At 43.6% G+C, this 21,674-nt stretch overlaps 1 protein-coding gene across 2 annotated transcripts in view; it reads right to left on the reverse strand.

Moving 5' to 3' along the window:
• Positions 1 to 21,674, reverse strand: part of ZC3HAV1 (zinc finger CCCH-type containing, antiviral 1) — a 65,894-nt gene that overhangs the window by 22,425 nt on the left and 21,795 nt on the right. Inside the window, exons 3-7 of one of the 2 annotated variants that reach the window (XM_024249285.3) lie at positions 17,549 to 17,801; positions 13,264 to 14,037; positions 12,346 to 12,447; positions 10,068 to 10,191; positions 7,636 to 7,810 (exon numbers count right to left, since the gene is read on the reverse strand). In XM_024249285.3, coding sequence (XP_024105053.2) covers positions 7,636 to 7,810; positions 10,068 to 10,191; positions 12,346 to 12,447; positions 13,264 to 14,037; positions 17,549 to 17,801 — 1,428 coding nt within the window. 2 annotated transcript variants of the gene reach the window in all.

Consider the following 21,674-nt stretch of genomic DNA (forward strand, 5'->3'; position numbering starts at 1 on the left):
CAGGCTTTCAGCTGGACCCACGCCCCTTCCTCTTCCCTAATGGAAATGCCTGCTGGTTGTAAGCGGAGGGCAACAGAATGTACATGTCCAAGGAAAACGTCCTGGACAGAGAAAGGCCTGAGCTGGGTCTCTTTATCCTGGAGTGGAGCATGGTGGGAGCAGAAAGCAGCGTTCAAATATTTGTACACAGGGCAAAGTGGGAATAAACTTGAATGTGTTTCAGGAGGTAGAACCAGTACAAAGGGTGGAAGGGACAAGGACGCTGACTTTAGCAGAACGTTCTAACTTACAGCAGCCAACAATTAAGTCATATCATGAAGATGCTTGTTGCCACAGCTTCGTGGATAGTATCTATCAGAGTGATTGTAAAAGAGATTGCTGCCGTGATTCGATGGTGCCTGGTAAACCCTATGCCTTCCTCGGGCCAAAGTGGGCAAAACACCTCTGGCATGATGTGGGGCGGGTAGAACCGCTCTAGCACCTTGGTATCCCTGCGTTTGACCACTAGCCGAATCGCTTCCCAATTTCCCATCCCTACAATTGAAGTCCTGTATGCATCCACTGCCTGCTCAGCTCTGTAAAACCCACTCTGTTCCTGGCTTAAAAGGCCAGAGACTTTCAAACATTGATATACGTGTGAGTGCCCCAGAGACCATATTAAAGTGCAGATATGATTCTGGGAAAGTTGGGGACGATTTAGATTCCATACTTCAGCCAGCTCCCGGGTGATGCTGAGGCTGATGCTGCTGGTCTGTGGACCTCACTTTGACTAGCAAGGCTCTAGGATCTAGACCGGTGCTGTTCACTAGAACATTCTGTGGTGATGAAAATGTTCTCTGCGCTGTCCTGTATGATATGTAGGGGAGGCAAAATTTCTTTCTTTCTTTCTTTCTTTTTTTTTTTTTTTTCCGAGTGTCCCTCTCCCTCTGTTGCCCAGGCTGGAGTGCAGTGGTACAATCTCGGCTCACTGCAACCTCTGCCTCTTGGGTTCAAGGGATTCTCCTGCCTCAGCCTCCTGAGTAGCTGGGATTACAGGCGCATGTCACCACACCCCAGCTAATTTTTGTATTTTTAGCAGAGACAGGGTTTCACTGCATTGATCAGGCTGGTTTCGAACTCCTGACCTCAGGTGATCTGCCTGTCTCGGCCTCCCAAAGTGCTGGGATTACAGGCATGAGCTACTGCACCTGGCCAGGGAAGCAAAATTTCACCTCTACCCTTGTACAGTATTTTGGCTGGACCTGAGCGTTAAATTGACATAAGACCACAGTAAGAATGACAGACAATGGAGACTCAGAAGGATAGGGCAGGTTGGGAGGGGAGTAGATGATGAAAAATTACTTAATGGGTACAATGTACATTATTCAGGTGACGGACACCCTAAAAGCCCTGACTTTACTACTAGGTAATCTATGCATGTAACAAATGTAACAAAATTACATTTGTACTCTATAAATTTATATACAAAAAGACAGACCAACAGGAGAAAAGCATACACGTTCATTTAATACAAGTTTTATGTGGCACAGGAGCCTTCACGAGAAAGTGAAGACCTAAAGCTGCAGTTAGAGATAAACACTTGTATTGAATTAGACAACAAGTCATAAATTATGAAAATGGGATGAGGCAAAGGGGCTTCGGCTAGGGAAGTTAATTGGGTGGAGAAGTGTCCAGAAGGATGAAGATTTGTCTAACAGGATTTGTTTGCACAGGTTTCCTGGCTTTGATAAGAATGCTACTTTCATTCTGGTATAGGGAGGACCTCTTTCTTTTATTATTATTATTATTATTATTATTATTATTATTATCTTAAGACTCAGTGAGTCTCTCTCTGTCACCCAGGCTGGAGTGCAATGGTGCGATATCAGCTCACTGCAACCTCCACCTCCCGGGTTCAAGCGATTGTCCTGCCTCAGCCTCCCGAATAGCTGGGAATACAGGTGTGAGCCACCACACCCAGCTGCTTCTTGTATTTTTAGTAGAGATGGGGTTTCACCATGTTGTCCAGGCTGGTCTCCAATTCCTGACCTCAAGTGATCTGCCCGCCTCAGCCTCCCAAAGTGCTAGGATTACAGGCATGAGCCACCGTGCCCGGCCTAGGAAGAACATCTTCCACATGAGAATTTCATCTCCTGCTTTTAAGTAACAGAAGGTCAGAGTGATCGTCTTGCACCTGCTGTTTTTCAAGTGCTTTTAACTCAAAATAGTCAATATGCCAGAGTGGCATATTTTTAACTCCTTCAGTAGCCAAGCTATATGTGGCTATACAGCACTGAAAATGTGACTACAGTGACCATGGAACTGATTTCTTAATTTTTTATGTGTTTAATTAAAGTTTAAAATGAAATTGCCGCATGTGGCAAGTGGTTGTCATACTGGACAGCACAGGGCCACTAAGTCAGTGTCTGAGCATCTGCACAGCCTTGCATGGCTCCACACTGACCTTCTCTAGCCTTGCCCTCACACTGCACTTGTCACGTTCATGAACTCTGACAGGTGGTGAAGTCCTCAAAGGTAACATTTCCCCTTGGTTTAGTCCACATCAGAGATGAGTCTCAGGCACTGCTTGATGTATAGGCTGGTTCATTCAACCCTCGCTATTGTAAGACTAACAGGACAGCGGGAGCATGCCCATGTCATGGGTATGTTATGGTCAAGAGGTCACACAACTGCCTGATGGTCCAGAAGCAACTCTCAAAGTCCCTCTCTTGTTCCTGTGTGTTGTCTGGGTCAATTACCAGGTGTTTCTATTGTAAAGGTATCCTAAGCTATTCTTGTAAGGATAAGTCCTTTTTGTGGTATCTGAAAGTCAGTCATATCTGTTCTGAGCTGGCCCCAGTTCTTTGGCAATCCTAAGCTACAGTTGTCCATACTCTTAAGTGACAGGTAGTGACAGCCTTGCAAGATGTCTCATTAGACCCTTTAGCTACCATTAGTTTAATAGCCATAATGTGTCCTAGAGTACAGTACTGTTACTCCAGGTCTGAGTAAATGAATGAATCACACAGCCGTCAACTATTTATTCCCCACAAGACTTGAATTTATGGTTCAGTTGCAGTAAACAGGTCTTAGCTTTGATTCTGTGTGTCAATGATTGCCTCAACCTTGGCTTTCTAGAGCTGTGGCTTGCCCTTGCTCTGAGAGGATCTCTCAGGCCATAGCCTCCTGCTGTTTCTCAACACCAGCTTCCACAGCTGCTAAGCTTAGCTACTTTGCTGGTAAACATCTTCAAGGACCTGAATCTGCACTCCCTACCTGGTGCACATTCGACGACTCCCAGGCTCTACCCTCCTGTCAGCCCTGCTATGACTCTACTCTACACCACTGCTGCCCAACTGCCCATCGATTCAATCATCACTTCTCCTAATACCACACCCTCTCCCTGCCCACCATCTATGTAGGTACGAGTCCTGGTGAAGTACATCAATTTCCATAAAAGGATATCTATTTTACCTCTCAGAGAGCTCATAATCGAAGCATATGTGCCTACTCTGTTGGCAAAAGTTTCTACATCTCAAGTTCCTCTTAGGGAGGTTCCAACCCAGAACTCTTAGTTGCCTGACTTATTCAAAATTCAGTTACAAGAAATAAAAGCTGTGGGGCGCCGGCCGAAGGCTTCACAGTCCACTCTTTTCTTTAAATATTCTAGCCTGTACCCTGGCTCAAGGCATGTCACCAAAGAGCTGCAAACTTGGACCATAATGCATTGACCCATGAAAGAAACCAGGCTGCCCCTGATATGTGGGGTTCAAATCTCCTGGAAACATTATTTTAATTTTACTTGGACTCCCAGCAAGGAAAACATTAAACCCAGGGCATGACTTTTCCTTTTTTTTTTTTTTAATAACTAGAGCCAATTCAATTTATATAATGATGGGTCTTATTAGTATGAGACAGTAAGAGTTCATTCACATCTTCAGTGAACATCCAACAAACCTGTGTCACATTTAATGAATACAACATTCATGTGTTTGCAGATTGAATGTTACATTCTAAAAACTCTACAGTTTTCATGGGAATCCAGAATATAAAAATAAAAATAAATAAAATAAAAACTCTACAGCTAACACAGACTAAATGTCCCAGTGAGAACTTTGTATTAAAAACCTCAGGAGGCCAGGCACAGTGGCTCACTTCTGTAATCCCAGCACTTTGGGAGGCTGAGGCGGGCGGATCACGAGGTCAGGAGATCGAGACCATCCTGGCTAACATGGTGAAACCCCGTCTCTACTAAAAATACAAAGAATTAGCCGGGCGCGGTGGCAGGCGCCTGTAGTCCCAGCTACTTGGGAGGCTGAGGCAGGAGAATGGCATGAACCCAGAAGGTGGAGCTTGCAGTAAGCCAAGATCGCACCACTGCACTCCAGGCTGGGCGACAGAGCGAGACTCCACCTCACAAAAACAAAAAACAAAAAGCAAACAAACAAACAAACAAAACACCTCAGGAAGGGCTGGGCATGGTGGCTTACACCTGTAATCCCAGCACTTTGGGAGGCAGAGGCGGGCGGATCACCTGAGATCAGGAGTTCAAGACCAGCCTGGCCAACATGGTAAAACCCCGTCTCAACTAAAAATACAAAAAATTAGCCAGGCATGGTGGTGGGTGCCTGTAATCCCAGCTACTCGGGAAGCTGAGGCAGGGAATTGCTTGAACCTGGGAGGCAGAGGTTGCAGTGAGCCGAGATCACAACATTGCACTCTAGCCTGAGTAACAAGAGCAAAACGCTGTCTCAAAAAAAAAAAAAAAAAAAGCTCAGGAAGTTTCTTGATTTTTTATTAGGGAACATGATTGAACTTGTGTAAATTTAAATTTAAATACAATCTCTTTCCCCCCAATAGTTCTTTTTGGTTCTTGAAACCTTTTTTTTTTTTTGGAGTCTTATTCTGTCACCTAGGCTGGAGTATAGTGGCACAGTCTCGGGTCACTGCAACCCCTACCTTCTGGGTTCAAGCGATTTTCCTGCCTCAGCCTCCCAAGTGGCTGGAATAAAAAGTGCACACCACCAAGCCCAGCTAATTTTCTGTGTGTATTTTTAATAGAGACACAGTTTCACCATGTTGGCCAGGCTGGTCTTGAACTCCTGACCTCAGGTGATCCACCCGCCTTGGTCTCCCAAAGTGCTGGGATTACTGACATGAGCCACCACGCCCGGCCTCCTGGAACCTTGATGTAACTAGAATGCAAATGTTTGCCAACCCTTCCCCTTTATATCTTACTAAAAATTCCAATTATTTGACATAAAAACCATCAAGACCTATAGCTGATTTTTATTTTAACCAAGGCTAATTAATTTGGGTTTATAATTTTATTTCCACAGGTGCCTGACAGAATTGCTTACTTGACATCATCCTTGGCTTGAGCATACAAAGAATCTGTGCAAAGTTTAATATCATAGGTGTTTTCACACACACGGGAGTTTCAGCAGAACTCTGTTCCACAGAGATGCTACGTGGGCCACCACAGGAGACAGAAGAGCAACAAGGAGGGGCCCAGGAGACAGCTCTGAGCCCATATCCTGTTCCACCAGGGCAGCCCTGCTCTACTTTAGTTGGCTCATTTAGGGTCTTTGAAAGATGGTTTGATAAAATGTATCTGCTGCTAAGATAGTTTGGAAACCAATATGCTGCTGAATTCATGGTAGGGCTGTTTGTGGTTGAGGACCTCACCACAGCACACAGGGTTCCCGCCATGTGACCCACTATAGGAGGTGTTTTTCTCAGGCCTCACTAACATAACACAGTAGTGCCTCTCCCAAGTATTTTGTTTGCTTTGGCAGTTAGGCAGCTCAGAGCCAAATGTATAGCCCACTGACTCGTAACTATTAGTTCGGTGCAAAAGTAATCAGTTTTTGCCATTAAAAGTAATTACCACCAACCCAAAAGTAATTTTACACCAACCTAAATATGTAGAACCTTACGCTGCCATTCCTTTGTCCCCGCATTATCTTTTTTTTTTGGAGTCTCACTTTGTCACCCAGGCTGGAGTGCAGTGGTGCAATCTCGGCTCACTGCAACCTCTGCCTCCAGGTTCAAGCGATTCTCCTGCCTCAGCCTCCTGAGTAGCTGGGATTACAAGCGCGCGCCACCACACCCGGCTAATTTTTTGTATTTTCAGTAGAGACAGGGTTTCACCATGTTGGCTGGGCTGGTCTCGAACTTCTGACTTCAGGTGATCCACCCCCCTCGGCCTCCCAAAGTGCTGGGATTACAGGAGTGAGCCACTGCACCCAGCCCATGCATTATTTTTGGCTTCATTTTAATCTCTTGCTTTCATTTTCTGTTTCTCATCACCCTGATTTCATTACCTGCTTAAGGTCTGTTTTCTCTCTCTCTTTAATCCTATGAGTTAAAGGGAGGAAGGGACACTGAGACAGAAGGACAGAGGCTCTGCTTATCTAAACTTCCATCCCTATTACTATGCCCCCACTAGGGGTCAGCCTAGGATCTTCTAGTTCCAGTCCTTTAAGTCCATCGAAATCCAGACTCTGAATGAATAGTAGTGACTATCTGTACCAGATGTGGTTTCACTGCTTGAGTGAATTAACACATTCCCTGGTCTAATTAACCATGCCAACATCAATACGGTCCTTTAAGTTCTCGCTCTCGCCCTCTTTTCCAGCTCAAAGCAGTAGTCTCTGTACATTTTATGTGTTTATACATAGAAAGCTATCTCAAGGTTCCACCCTCCCCTCTGATGAATTTTCAGAAAATTCTCAATTTTCAGGAAATTGAGGAAAGAGGGAAGTGCAGCTGACATGTCTCAAGCGGTTCCTTAAAAATAATTAATACATGGCCGGGTACGGTGGCTCACGTCTGTAATCCCAACACTTTGGGAGGCCGAGGTGGGCAGATAACCCGAGGTCAGGAGTTCACGACTAGCCTGTCCAACATGTTGAAACCCCATGTCTACTAAAAATACAAAAATTAGCTGGGTGTGGTGGTGCATGCCTGTAATCCCAGCTACTCGGGAGGCTGAGGCAGGAAGATCGCTCGAACCCAGGAGATGGAGGTTGCAGTGAGCCAAGATAACGCTATTGCACTCCAGCATGAGTGATAAGAGTGAAACTCCATCTCAAAAATAAATAAACAAATAAGCATAAAAATTAATATATACTTTAATATATGACTGCAATTGGAATGCATGCTTGCTGAAAAAAAATTGAATATAGCTGTGTACAAAGTAAAAAAATACCACTTCCTCTACCACACTCCATGGGTAACCACGTAGGCTTCAAACATTTTATTAATAGTGTTTTTATTTTATTTATTTATTTATTTATTTATTTTGGAGACAGAGTCTCACTCCACCCCCCAGGCTGGAATGCAGTGGCGAAATCTCAGCTCACTACAACCTCCACCTCCCGGGTTCAAGAGATTCTCCTGCCTCAGCCTCCGGAGTAGCGGGGATTATAGGTGCCTGCCACCACGCCTGGCTAATTTTTGTATTTTTAATAGAGATGGTGTTTCACCATGTCGGCCAGGCTGGTCTCGAACTCCTGATCTCAGGTGATCCGCCTGCCTCAGCCTCCCAAAGTGCTGGGCTTACAGGCATGAGCCACCGTGCCCAGCCAATAGTGTTCTTTTTAAGTTGACAAGTTTAAACAAGAGCCCCCTACAAGGAGCAACAGTGCTCACCTCTTCTCCATACTGAATCCATGTGCCAGATTCATTCTTCCAATACCAAATCCATTTGGTGGTGAAGACAGAATTGGCTGGCTTGGTGACAGAAGAAGGAGTGGAGAGGCGTCGGATGGGAAAGGAATCACAACTCATTACCCGAAAATTGATTGTATAATTTCCTACAGAACAGCTGAGAGAGAAAAGTATTAAGTTAACATAATGCTTCATTGACCCCTGTTTTCTACAATGTCGTCTTCCCTAATAAGAGCACAGAATTAAACTTTCAGGGCTAAAATAGATCTTCAAGTTTTCTTTCCATGGCTCCAGGTCCTACACATAAAAGAAAAACGGAAATGCAGAGAGGAAAGTGACTTGCCTGCACCTCATAATTAACGGTGTTACATAGTGTATTCTTCCCTCAGAAAATATCCCAAAATAAAACTGTGCCCACAAAACTCCTGATTGGCTCAATGTTATAAATTAAGTCAGAAACTCACATTTGGTCCATTTTAAAAATTATTTATTATTATTTAAATCGTTATCAAAATGTGGAGACCCTTGCAGAAAATTGGCAAGGTTAAATTTATTTTCATAATAACATTAAACATTATTTGCTTTTTTCACTTTCATTCTCTCAAGAATACACGATGAAATTTTCCAGAGGCTACACAATATATGATTTCACAGCAGATTGAATAAAGAAGCAGATATGAGAATCTAGTTATCTTCTATTATGCCAGACATTAATTTGCAAAAATATAAAACTCCTCTCAATAAATTTTTTGTTTTGGAAAACAGTTATTTTATAATTATCCATATAAATATTATATATACCTATAAATAAATACACACAGTTATATACCTGGGTATGTATATTAAATGGATATACATGAATATGTATATAGTATTAAATATAGTTACATGAAACATGTTCATTATGTTAACATATAGCAAGCTTATTCTTATTTTTAAGTGAATCAAATATGTAAGTGTTCTCAGTTTTAATTTTTAACATGGTAAATATTGATAGCTATATTCCATATAAACAGAAATTCTTTGGGGTCCTGAATACATTTTAAGTGTTGAGGAGTCCTCTGACCAAAAAGTTTGAGAATTGCTGCTCTAAGAAAGACCTCTTAGATCAGTGATTCTCAATCAGGAACGATTTTGACCTCAGTTGGGTATTTTACAACATCTGAAGACATTTTGGGTTATGACAACCAGCGGGCCTGGTGGGGGGGGTGGGTGGTGCTTCCTGTCATCTGTGGATTGAGGCTAGGAATAGTGCTAAACAGAATCTGGCCCAAAACGTCAGTAGTGCTGAGGTTGAGAAACACTGCTCTCAACTTGCCTGGGAGTGGAAATAGAGACCTAGCAACAAGAAAGTAGCCGATGTCGCCCTCTAGTGGTAAAAATCCAGCAACACAGAATCTCCACCCTCAAATCACTAAATTCTCATATGATGAAAAGTAATGTAACTTTTCCCCCTTAAGAATTTCCTTGTAAAACTGGGACGTTTCTTATATCCCTGCACACCATAGATAAATACGGTCATATGGGTATCACCCATTTCAGCTCTTCCAGAAGGAGAAATGTTTTTACTTATTTATTTTTGAGACACGGTCTCACTCTGTCACCCAGGCTGGAGTGTGGTAGCACAATCACGGCTCATTGCAGCCTCGACTTCTTGGGCTCCAGTGATTCTCTCACATCAGCCTCCCGAGTAGCGAGTAGCTGGGACCACAGGTGCGCGCTACCATGCCTGGCTAGTTTTTGTATTGTTGGTAGAGAAAGGGTTTCATCATGTTGCCCAGGCTGATCTCGAGCTCCTGAGCTCAAGTGATCCTCCTGCCTCAGCCTCCCAAAGTGCTAGGATTACAAGCATGAGCAACCACGCTCGGCTAGAAGCAGAAATGTAAGGTACCCTTTTAGATGCCTCGCTACAGAAAATAGCAAACATAAGGGAGGTATTAAATGCTAAAGTATACAACAAAATTCTACACTAAAACTATATGAAATTATTCAAATTGTGTTTTTAAATTATGAAGTTAAGCCAAAAGCTCTTTTGTCCTAAATCATTTAGTACTTTTAATAGTTCTGTGATGAACTGATCAGGATACAAGCCGGACTCTGCATTGCGTTTTTCTGCAGGACACAAACAACTGTCAACTAAACAAATAATCATGTCACTGTTTGTTTCATTTGAGTTAGCAAACATTCCCAGGATCTCTGGTATTAGCCAGGCTCAGTGTGACCTCAACCCCACCCAGCTGTGTTTTTCCTTCATTAACTCGGCAGGCATTTGCCATTTTTTATCTCAAGAGGTATTTCACACTCGAATGGGATTCCGATGGAAAAGTGTTTTTTTGTTTTTCCCAAGCCTAGCACTAATGCTTCCCTTTGATAATGTTGGACTCTTGAAAGCCAGAGTACAGCCACCAACTTACAGGTAGATTCCGGGGTTACAGTAGTTTTCCTCGATCATCTCCATGTGCTCAAAGTCCATCCAGGTTTTACCAATAAGCATCTGCCACCGGTAAGGCAGATGGAAGTGGACTTTGCTGCAGCTACCTACAAAGACAAAGAAGGGGTCTGAGGGACTGTTGAGCGGGGATTCTAACCAATTCAGTCAAGTTCACTGCCAGCTTTCCCCATCTATGCCTGCCCTGCCCCCTGCCAGACAGGTCCCATCTATACCGGCTGACACTGCTGTGTGTCCATTATCCAGTTTCCTTCATTACCTTGGAGACTCACCAGAAAACAAAAATTCAGGCAGAGTGTGGTGGCTCACATCTGTAATCCCACCACTTTGGGAGGCCGAAACAGGCAGATCATTTGAGGCCAGGAGTTCACGACCAGCCTAGCCAACATGGTGAAATCCTGTCTCTACTAAAAATACAAAAATTAGCCAGGCATGGTAGTGGGTGCCTGTAATCCCAGCTTCTTGGGACACTGAGGCAGGAGAATCACTTGAATCTGGGAGGTGGAGGTTGCAGTGAGCCGAGATCACCCCATTGCACTCCAGCCTGGGTGACAGAGTGAAATTCTGTCTCAAAAAAAAAAAAGGAAAAAGAAAAGAAAACAAAAATTCCCCACTCCCCCCAAAATCACTCTACCCAGATAGAAATTTGAGGTAATCAGAAATTTAGTTACCCTTTCTGCATCCCCCCAAGTGTATTAAGCCAAAATGCTCTCCAGCAGAGGCAACAGCCTTTATTTCCTTGAAGCCCTGGACTACAGTTCATCTCTTCCAGAAAGATTCTCTTAACAAATCTCACTCCATCCCCACCTGACTTGTATTTTTTGCATTCCTTTAGCCAGTACCCAATACTCAGCTGGGGGTTAATTTTTTATACGTTTTTACTTACTTCACGCAGTTTTCCCATTTGCAAATATTTTGTTTGTTTTTGTTTTTGTTTTTGTTTTGAGGCAGAATCTCACTCACTCTGTCGCCCAGGCTGGAGTGCAATGGCGCAGTCTTGGCTCACTGCAACCTCCACGTCCCGGGTTCAAGAAATTCTCCTGCCTCAGCCTCCTGAGTAGCTGGGATTACAGGCATGTGCCACCACGCCCAGCTAATTTTTGTATTTTTAGTAGGGATGGGTTTTCACCATGATGGCCAGACTGGTCTTGAACTCCTGGCCTCAAGTGATCCACCTGCCTCAGCCTCCCAAAGTACTGGGATTACAGGCATAAGCTACCGTGCCTGGCATTTTATGGATGTTTTCATGCCCTACCTTAATTATAAACTTACTAAAGAGAAGGCTGCACTATGGTTTAGCTTACATCCCCCTTACATATTTGGCACAGGGCTAGGCATACAAAAGACAGCCATTGCAAGAATGCCGGCTAAAGAATGAATTGATGTTATAAGCTACAGTACAGGAAGACAGAAAATAGTTCTGTTTTTCAAAATTTGCCTTATGTTATGTTTAAATTGTTTTGAAATATTCAAAATAAAGATGTGTGACAACTTCAAAACAAACAAACAAAAAAGACAGGTTTAGACAATGCAGGGACACCCATAGAGTGGCCCTACTTGAGACATGGCTGACTGAAAAGTACACAACCACTCATTATAGTCCACACCTCACACTTGTTAGAATGGCTGCTATCCAAAGACAAACAGTGGCTGGGCACAGTGGCTCATGCCTGTAATCCCAGCATTTTGGAAGGCCGAGGCGGGTGGATCACTTGAGGTCAGGAGTTCAAGACCAGCCTGGCCAACATGCAAAAACACCGTCTCTACTAAAAATACAAAAATTAGCCAGACGTGGTGGCACACACCTGTAACCCCAGCTACTTGGGACGCTGAGGCAGGAGAATCACTTGAATCCAGGGGGCAGATGTTGCAGTGAGCTGGGATTACACCACTGCACTCCATCCTGGGTGACAGAGTGAGACACCGTCTCAAAACAAACAAACAAAAAGGCAAACAAACACACACAAACAGGGCAAGTGTTGGTGAGGATGTGGAGAAATTTGAACCCTTGTACATTGCTGGTGGCAAAGAAAAATGGTATAGCCACTATGAATAATAGTTCCTCAAAAAAAAAAAATTAAACATAGAAGTACTATATGATCCCCCAACTCCACTTCTGGGTGTATATCCAAAAGAATTGAAAGCAGGGTTTTCAGAAGGCATCTGCACACCCATGTTCATAGCAGTGTTATTTACAATGGCCAAAAGGTAGAAGCTTACAGAAAAGTCCTTAGGTTACTCACGATTAAGCGGACAACCCTTACACAGATGGTCAAGACAAATTTCCTTTGAGTCATGATCATCCACCCTAGAAGATGTGGTACTTGTGACATCAGATAAAGGATCTATGAAACAAAAAACGATGCATGTATGCTGATCTTAATGTTTAAACCAAAAATCAAGGCACTTGGTCTCACAATGGGAAAGAATATCTGAAATGGGGGCCATGTTCAAGAAAATTCCTATGATTTATGTGTTGCTCATGAGCGTCTAGACAGCCCCTCCATAAAACGAAAATGTGGACCTCAGAGTCCTGTGAAAGCTATGTTTATTTCTTAAATCATAGTTGAAATATTCCTATTGTCAATAAATGTGGCAGCTTATTCCCTGTGGTTCTACTGGTTGGCCCTTCCCTGTCTTCACTAGTCAACCTCCTCACCAGACCACCCCGTAACCAAAACCCTCTAACTCTCTACCCTTTAAGAACTGGGGAACATCCAAGGAAAAACCACCAGCCATAGCCACTCTGCTGCAGACTCAAGACACAGAGGCCCCTTTGTCCTTCAGTGACTTACACTGAGCAGAGCCTGTTGTCTTCCTTGTGAGCTCGCTGGCAGAGGAAACAGGAACTTGGGTGCAGTTCTGCCCTTGGGCCCCCCAGACCGCAGCTGTGTTGCTTGAGGAAAGGGCAGCAGGTGACTGAGGCAGAGTGCTGACTTGTGCAGGGGCAGTGGATTCCCCAGGTGAGGTGGGGACCAGGTTCCTCAGACTCTGACTTCCAGTATGTAACATATCTTTTTCTGCCTTGACTGCCATTGTTAAGGCAAAACCAGTGGCACCAGTTTTTTCTACATCAGTAGTTTTATCTGCCACTTGACTAGAGCCATTTGGTATATCGTGAACAAATGTACTAGCCCAAAGTGTCTTCCCTTTGTATTTACCATTAACAAGTGCTACTCTTGGGTCAGCATCATCTGCGATTCTGCCAGTGGCCTGGATATCTCGGGAAGCAGGTCCAGCATCCTGAGTCCTAGGTGATGATATTTCTCTCTGACTGCTGCTAGTGCTTCTGTAATTTAAGGATCTGGTAGAAGTTATATCTGTGGCCACTCCATCAGCATTATTATTAAAAAGAGGGCCAGGCTGGATGTCCTGAGTTCCACTTTTGCCATCGATGTTCCTGTAGTCTGAGGAAAGCAAGCCTGTGCTCTTTCTGGTGGTCACAGCTTCAGGTGTTTGCAGAGAGCCAAGAGAAGAGCAGGCGGCAGGTAGCGTGGGAGAAAACACAGTCTTTCTCCTGGCGCCTTGGTCATTCGTCCAGGATGTGAGGCTCTTCCAGTTGGGGGCTGGTGTTGAATTGGAAGCAAGGTAAGTGCTGCCTGGATTTCCATGCAAGAGGTCCTCTTGACTGCCGTTCTCTAAAAACCTCCGGCTTGCCCCGGCCTGACTTGTTCCTCCAAGATCAGTAGGCTTGGACGAGCCTGAGGGAGGCCGAGCACGATCCTGACTCCCCAGATGCGTGAACTTGTGGGTGAGATCGTCCACAGGCGCGTCCTCCAGGGAAGCCCTGTGGCCGATCTGATCTGGACTAGGTGTGCAGGACCTCTCAGCAGACGCTGAAGCAGACGCAAGAAATTCTTGGCTGCCCTGAAAGAACCGATCTCTACTCTTGCTTCTAGCCCTATATGCCATGTTTCTACGATGTGAAGAAGGAGCTAAGGGAAAAAAAAGCCAAAATGAAACAAAATAATGAACATCAGAGTTAATGTGACTGAGTTCCTACTACCCTTCCTCCTCTTGGCTTTTGTAGCTTTGCTCTCCAAGTGCTATCACATTACTTGGTGTAATCTGATGTGTAAAAATCTTGAAGATGGGTGGTTTAACAATGACGGGCTTTTTTTTTTTTTTTTTTTTTTTAAGAGCTGGAGTGTTGCTCTGTTGCCCAGGCTGGAATGCAGTGGCCCGACCACAGCTCACTGCAACCTCGAACTCCCGGGCTCCAGCGATCCTCCCACCTCAGCCTCCTGAGTAGCTGAGACTACAGGTGCTCACCAACTGTGTCAGCTGGTGAAAGAATCTTGACATTCTGCCTGCACGGCAGGGCACGTCATTCCATGGCCTAGGATGATAGTGAGGATCATCTCTAGGATGAGAGTTCCTGGCTCTCTTCTGGGACTCAAAGTAGCTCCCAAACCCCAAAACTTTTAGGTAGGGCTGTCCACTATCTCCTGGTCCTGAGTCAACATTCATCACTATGGTCAATGGAGAGATAGATTAGGGCAAATCAGAGAAGATTTTCCAGAAAGCATTCGATTTTGCCCATATTGTGATACGGGTGTACCTGGCTATTGACAGATTCACAGTGCTTCAAACAAACTAACAGAAAATGAAACCACAGTCTAAAGGCCTGACTTTGTTTAAGCTGGAAATTTTTCCAGTTTTCGTCATCCCACTCCATAAGGCCAAAGTATATCAGAAATCAACATCGACAAAGCAGTGTGGCCTGGAGGGAATTGGCCTTCCTCTAGAAACTTGACAGGTCACACCCTTCGGGAAGCAGGGAGGAAGGAAGGAGTAAGGGTGTGTTTGTGAGCGCGTGTGGAGTGTGTGTGGCGTGCATGCATGTGATGTTTATGTGTGTGGGGTGTGTGTGTGTGCCAGGGGTACATGTGGAAGATATGCATGTCTGTGTTTGAGGCACATGTGCACGTGTGGTGTGTGAATGTGAGGTGTGCATGTGTGCTCGTGTGTGTGTGTGAATTGTGCTTTTTTGTATGGGGAAGGGGTAGAAGAGACATTTTTTTTCTCTTCCAAACCCGGGGGCAGTAGTAATGTAGTAAAAGCAAACACCCTCCTCCTGTCAAGAAAAGGTTTAACTCAGGAGATTAACTAGAAGTGAAAATATATACAGATCTTTCTCATTCACAATATGTTTACATTGAGAAGCTACCACCAAAACCCATCCCTCCAGACGTTCCTCTGTTCAGAGGCTACTGTAGTGAGAGAGAAAAAACATTAGATATGGGATCAGAACATGCACTCTGCTACTTTCTAGTGATGTGAGGCCTTGAAAATGTTACCTTTTATTTCTTCATTACATTATCCTTCATTCTTCTAAAAATGAGCTGAGGCTGCTTGCAATAAACGTTGCTTACTATTTCTGAGCCTCAGTTTCTTTACCCTCTTAAGTAAGGCTAATAAATGACATAACTACCTTTCTTTGTGGTTTCACTGTGAGGAACAATGATGAAATATTTATTTGGGGTGAAAGTCCCTTGTAAATGATAAACCATTTCCCAAATATAAGGAGGTTTAATTGTTCATTACTTTGCACAGAATCTTAGAATCATGTATTCTATCTGCTTCATAAAATTCATCTTTCCTACATCCACTTCATAAAGACATTAAAAATGAATGCCATCATATAATATGAAAATGCTTCAGAAATAGCAGCACTTGGCTGGGCACGGTGGCTTACGCCTGTAATCCCAGCGCTTTGGGAGGCTAAGGTGGGTGGATCACTTGAGGTCAGGAGTTCAAGACCAGCCTGGCCAACATGATGAAACCCTGTCTCTACTAAAAATACAAAAATTAGCTGGGAGTGGTGGCAGGCACCTGTAATCCCAGCTACTTGGGAGACTGAAGCAGAAGAATCACTTGAACCCAGGAGGCGGCCGGCCATTGCAATGAGCCAAGGTTGCACCACTGAACTCCAGCATGGGTGACAGAGTGAGACTCTGTCTCAAAACAAGAAAAAAAAAAAAAAAAGTAATAGCACTTCATACTCCTTAGGATGGCTATTATTAAAAAAAAAAAATCAGAAGACACAAAATGATAGAGGATGTGAGAAATTTGAACCCATGTGCACTGTTGGCAGAAATGAAAAATGGCACAGCTGCTACAAAAAATGGTATGATCGTTCCTCCAAAAATTACACATAGAATTACCATATGATCCAGCAATTCTATTTCTGATTATATACCCCCAAAGAACTGAAAACAGGGTCTCAAAGTGGTATCTGTACACCATGTTTACAGCAGCATTATTCACAATAGCCAAACTGGAAATGGCCCAAATATCCATCGACAGATGAATGGATAAAAAATATGTAATTATATACATACAATGAAATATTCGTTCTGACAATATGCTATAACATGGATGAACCCTGAGGACATCATGCTAAGTGAAATAAGCCAGTCAGAAAAGGATAAATATTGTACGATTCCACTTATATGAAGTGCCTAGGATTGTCAAATTCATACAAACAGAAAACAGAATAACAATGGGAGTTATTGTGTTTTTTTTAGAAATTTTAAAATATTGTTTTTTTTTTAAAGAAATGGCACTGAGGCCCATAAATTAAATTGTACATAGTTTTGCATCAATAATAAATTTTCTGTATTAATTGTCTTGTGATTATGTAAGAGAATGGCCTTGTTCTGAGGAGATATATGCTGATATATTCAGGTGTGAAATGTCATGATATTTACATATATCAAATGCTTTAACCACCAAAATGTTCTACGTGTGTGTGAGTAGCTGCATGTATACATAGAGAGAAAGAAAGTGCTAAAGCAATTGGGACAAAATGTTAACAGCTGATAAATCTAAACAATTTTATGTTTGTTTCTTTTCCTTAAAAAAAGCTTTATTAATTAGTTTTTAGAAAAATGATATACACTTTTTTAAACCTGGGGGGACAATAGTGCTAAGCATAAAAATTGAATTGCAAACATTGCATGTATACTACCATTATAATTATGTAAAAATGGTGTATACATATGCATGAAGTTTGGAAGGGAAAATGAAGAGTTTTACACGGCAAGGTAGAGTGATTATGGCAGTTTTTCTTTCCTTGTGATTTCTGCTGATTTGAAAGTTCACACAATTGGCCGGGTGCAGTGGCTCATGACTGTAATCCCAGCACTTTGAAAGGCTGAGGCAGGGAGATTACCTTAGGTCAGGAGTTCAAGGCCAGTCTGGCCAACATGGCGAAACCCCGTCTCTAATTTACACAAAAATTAGCTGGGTGTGGTGGTGCACACCTGTAATCCCAGCTACTCGGGAGGCTGAGGCAGGAGAATCACTTGAACCTGGGAGGCAGAGGTTGCAGTGAGCTGAGATCACGCCACTGCACTCCAGCTTGGGGGACAGAGACTCTGTCTCAAAAAAAAAAAAAAAAAAAAAAAGAGTTCACACAATTGAAAAAGAAAAGGCCTTTACCTCTGGGCCCCGGGGGATTCTTCTGCATGTGCTTGCTGTTGCAGATGTCCTGGATGTTCTGGACCACGTCGGGGTTCAGCCCGTGCTCCCTCATGATGGCCAGCACCTTTCTGTCCATCAGGTTATGGGATCGGAGGCAGTTGGGAAAACGACAGTTCCCTCGGGTGAAGTGGTCACAGATGTGGAGTCTTGAACACGGTGGCTGCTGGTTACAAATCTGCTGCCGACCCTCTCCCTTATAACTTTTGCATATCTACAGAAGGGAGAAACAATAGCCAGAGTCAAAACACCTTCTTGTATTTGCCAAACATTCATTAAGGCAAGCTCATGTGTGCAAAAATCTCTGAAGCAAGCAGAGATATACCAAAGGGGGAAAAATACATGCATATTCTGCAGTCTTTGATGAGTCACATTCAATTGGTGATTTACTTGGGGCAGAAGAGGTCCACAGACTAACTAAAAGATACTGATCAATTTGATAACCCTTGGAAGAATCAATGTAAGCTGGTTAGCTACAAACAGGACCCAAAGTGAGCCCTATATCATGAAGGAACCCAGCACAGGAAGGCTCATCTTTGGTTATCAACTCACTTTGCAATGAAAAGGACACATGGGTCTTACCTGCAACTGTTTGGAAATCCAAAATTTAGTCTCTGCTAGGCAGAATGACATTTCTCAAAAGATTGCCTAAAGAAGATAAGTCTTGTATTTCCATCTAAATAGATACATGTATGTGACTAGCTCTGAAGAGATGTAGTCCCTACTGCAAAGAGGGCAGACAAAATACTGCAGCTGAGGCCAAGCCATATGATACAGAACTGGAAGATGCTGGTTTTAAAATCTGAGGCCCTGGAAGCAGCTGTGTGACCTCAAGGGATCCCTTACCTACTCTTAGCCTCCGTTTCCTTTGCTGTAGCAGGAGGAAAAGATTTGTTCTGTCTACAAGAACCAAGTTGTTAAGCAGACTAAATAACAAAATTTGTAAATGTGTTATGCAAAATATAAAGTGTGATGCGCGTTTCAACCATGAAACGAGGAAACCAATATAATTAGTAAGAAACCTGAATTTCAGACATTTTAATGAGTCACTTTGATAGACTCTGAGCAAACCAGATCAGTATGGTTCACTGTGATCCGTCTAGATGGCAAGCCATGATTCAAACCCCACTGGCAATGATTTAACCGCAGGGATAATCGCTAAAACCTGATTCAAACAGATATATGTAACTGCTATCAAGTCTGTGATCCAGATTCTAGACTCTAGACCAGCGATTCTCAAAGTGTGGTCCCCGGACCAGCACCATCAGCACTACCTGTAAATTTGTTAGAATTGCAAATCTTCAGGCACTTGCCCATATCTATAGAGTCTGAACCATCAGAGGTGGGGCCCAACAGTCTGTGTTTTAACAAACCTTCCGGGTGATTCTGATGTCCGCTAAAGTTTGAGCTGTAGCAAAAAAGCACCATTAGCAACTTCACAAATGATGTTTTGGTAACATTCCTATTCCCACACTGATATTAAGCAAGAATGCTCCTGCCTTCATTAGGCCAGAACAAATGAAAGCATTTCTTCCTTTAAGAAGCACATTTCAATTGTACAAGTTTATACACCAGGCAGTCAGGTTTGCCTGATCTTTTTATGTTCTCACAAGTCAAAGCAAAATGAAAAAGTGTGAATATGTAGTTTTTTAGGGCTGGGTGTGTGGCTTCCCACTGGTTACCTCCAGTATTTTAACATTGTGACTAACACTTGCAGGTGCTCTTAAATATTAGTTGAATGAATGCAAAACAACCAATGAAGTGACTGGAAACATTTCACTGTGGTCCCCATCTCACACCCCCTAAACCACAAAGCTGTTTCTCTGCACTGCCTCTTGCACTTAACTTCGCCCCCTCTTCCTCCTCTTCCCTTCTGATAAAATCCAAATCAGCCAGGCATAGTGGTTCCGGCTGGGCATGGTGGCTCACACCTGTAATCCCAGCACTTTGGGAGGCTGAGGCGGGAGGGTCACCTGAGGTCAGGAGTTTGAGACCAGCCTGGCTAACATGGTGAAACTCCATCTCTACTAAAAATACAAAAAATTATCCGGGTGTGGTGGTGTATGGCTGTAATCCCAGCTACACGGGAAACTGAGGCAGGAGAATTGCTTGAACCCGAGACAGAGGTTGCAGGACCTGAAATTGCACCACTGCACTCCAGCCTGGGAGACAGAGTGAGACTCCATCTCAAAAAAGAAAAAAAAAAAAATCCAAATTTCCCAAACAACAGCTGCAAATCTGCAGGGATAATTCCTCCATCTTTAGAGAGCCATCCTGGACCAACTCTTCTTGAAATTAGCTGAACTCTGGCTGACTCCTCCTGCCAAAGCCCTGTGAAAAAATTCCATCCTACTCCCCTAAGTTAAAACACTCCTTTACAGCCTTCTCTTGCTCCGCATTCTTGAACAAAAACTTATACCAACAGTATTAACTCATGCTAACTCCAGAAACCAGCTCCTCAGACCTCTAGTTCAGGATATAATGCAGTCCCCCATTCTGGGATCTTAACTCTGACAAGTGGAAAACAGCAATTAAATTATTAGCTAAAAATAAGCTTCAGGCAAGAACCTCCCCACCCCACCCTCTAATTGTGGGTACTGAATTCTAACAATGGAAAGGGAGCCTTGGGTGATGCTGACCTCTTCTTTGCACTGTTTGATAAAAGCATGATGAGAGCATTTTCCTATAGGGACCCTCACAGCACTGTAGTCAATGGGCTCTTCTGGGATCCCTTACACAACAGCGCCTTGTCTTAGGCTCATATCTGCCGACCTCCTCCCTAGACAAGGGAAGTGATATGGTTTGGCTGTGTCCCCACCCAAATCTCATCTTGAATTATAGTTCCCATAATCCCCACATGTTATGGGAGGGATCTGGTAGGAGGCAATTGAATCATGGGGGCAGTTACTCCCATTCTACTGTTCTCACGATAGTGAGTTCTCACAAGATGTGATGGTTTTATAAAGGGCTTCCCCCCTTTGCTTAGCACTCACTTCTCTTGCTTGCCACCATGTAAGATGTTCCTGTTTTGCCGTCCACCATGATTGTAAGTTTCCTGAGGCCTCCCCAGCCATGCAGAACTGTGAGCCAATTAAACCTCTTTTCTTTATAAATTACCCAGTCTCAGGTATGTCTTCATACTGCATGAAAATGGGCTAATACAGGAAAACTGTCCTTATTCTCCAGGGACTCAACATAGATGTGTGGCCCGATGTTAAAAGTACCTGTTGCTTTTGAAGAACTGAAGCAGTGATCAGACATGATGAATGGCCTTTCTAAGCCTCCGGGTTAACACTAGACTAAGGACTGACCACAAAATACCTTCTCTCAAGTGTCATGGCAAGACTGCATCTTGTCATTCCCTCAATGAAAGGAAAAGGATGGGATGTCTCTGATCGTCGGCAGGACCTTTAACGGGGTTGACGTGTAAGGCATTTTTCCCATGCTGGTAGTCATGGGGGACCGGGCTAGTACCTAGGCCAAGGGTCATAGATATCCTAAGACAAGACCTTTAAACCTTGGACTCCTGGAAATGAGACAGAGAGAGACAGAGAAAGAGGGACAGAGAGAGACAGAGACAGAGAGAGAGAGAGAGAGAGAGAGAGAGAAACAAATCCAAGTATCTAGATAGAAGAATGCATGGGGCTGGAGAGCAAATGGGACATATTTTCCTCCCCCAACCCCCAACAAGTCTTTATAATGTGTCTTGCATTCATATCTCTCCTGAGCTCAGTGGCCAACTCAAAATCACTTCTCACGTTATAAGATTTTTAAGTTCTTAGGGAAACACACTGAGTTCAGAGTCAAAAAGTGTTTAAGCCTCCAGAAGTCCCCAACAGCTATCTCATTGTATATAAAAGTGCATCTAAGCTGGGTGCAGTGGCTCGCACCTGTAATCCCAGTAGTTTGAGAGGCTGAGGAAGGAGGATTACTTGAGCTCAGGAGTTCAAGACCAGCCTGGGCAACATAGTGAGACCCTGTCCCTACTAAAATTAAAAAAAAAGTTAGCCAGCTATGGTGGTGCATGCCTGTAGTTCCAGATACTTGGGGGGCTTAGGCAGCAGGATAACTTGAGCCCAGGAGGTCA

Source organism: Pongo abelii, chromosome 6 (genome assembly GCF_028885655.2).
Source record: "Pongo abelii isolate AG06213 chromosome 6, NHGRI_mPonAbe1-v2.0_pri, whole genome shotgun sequence".
Lineage (NCBI taxonomy): Eukaryota > Metazoa > Chordata > Mammalia > Primates > Hominidae > Pongo > Pongo abelii.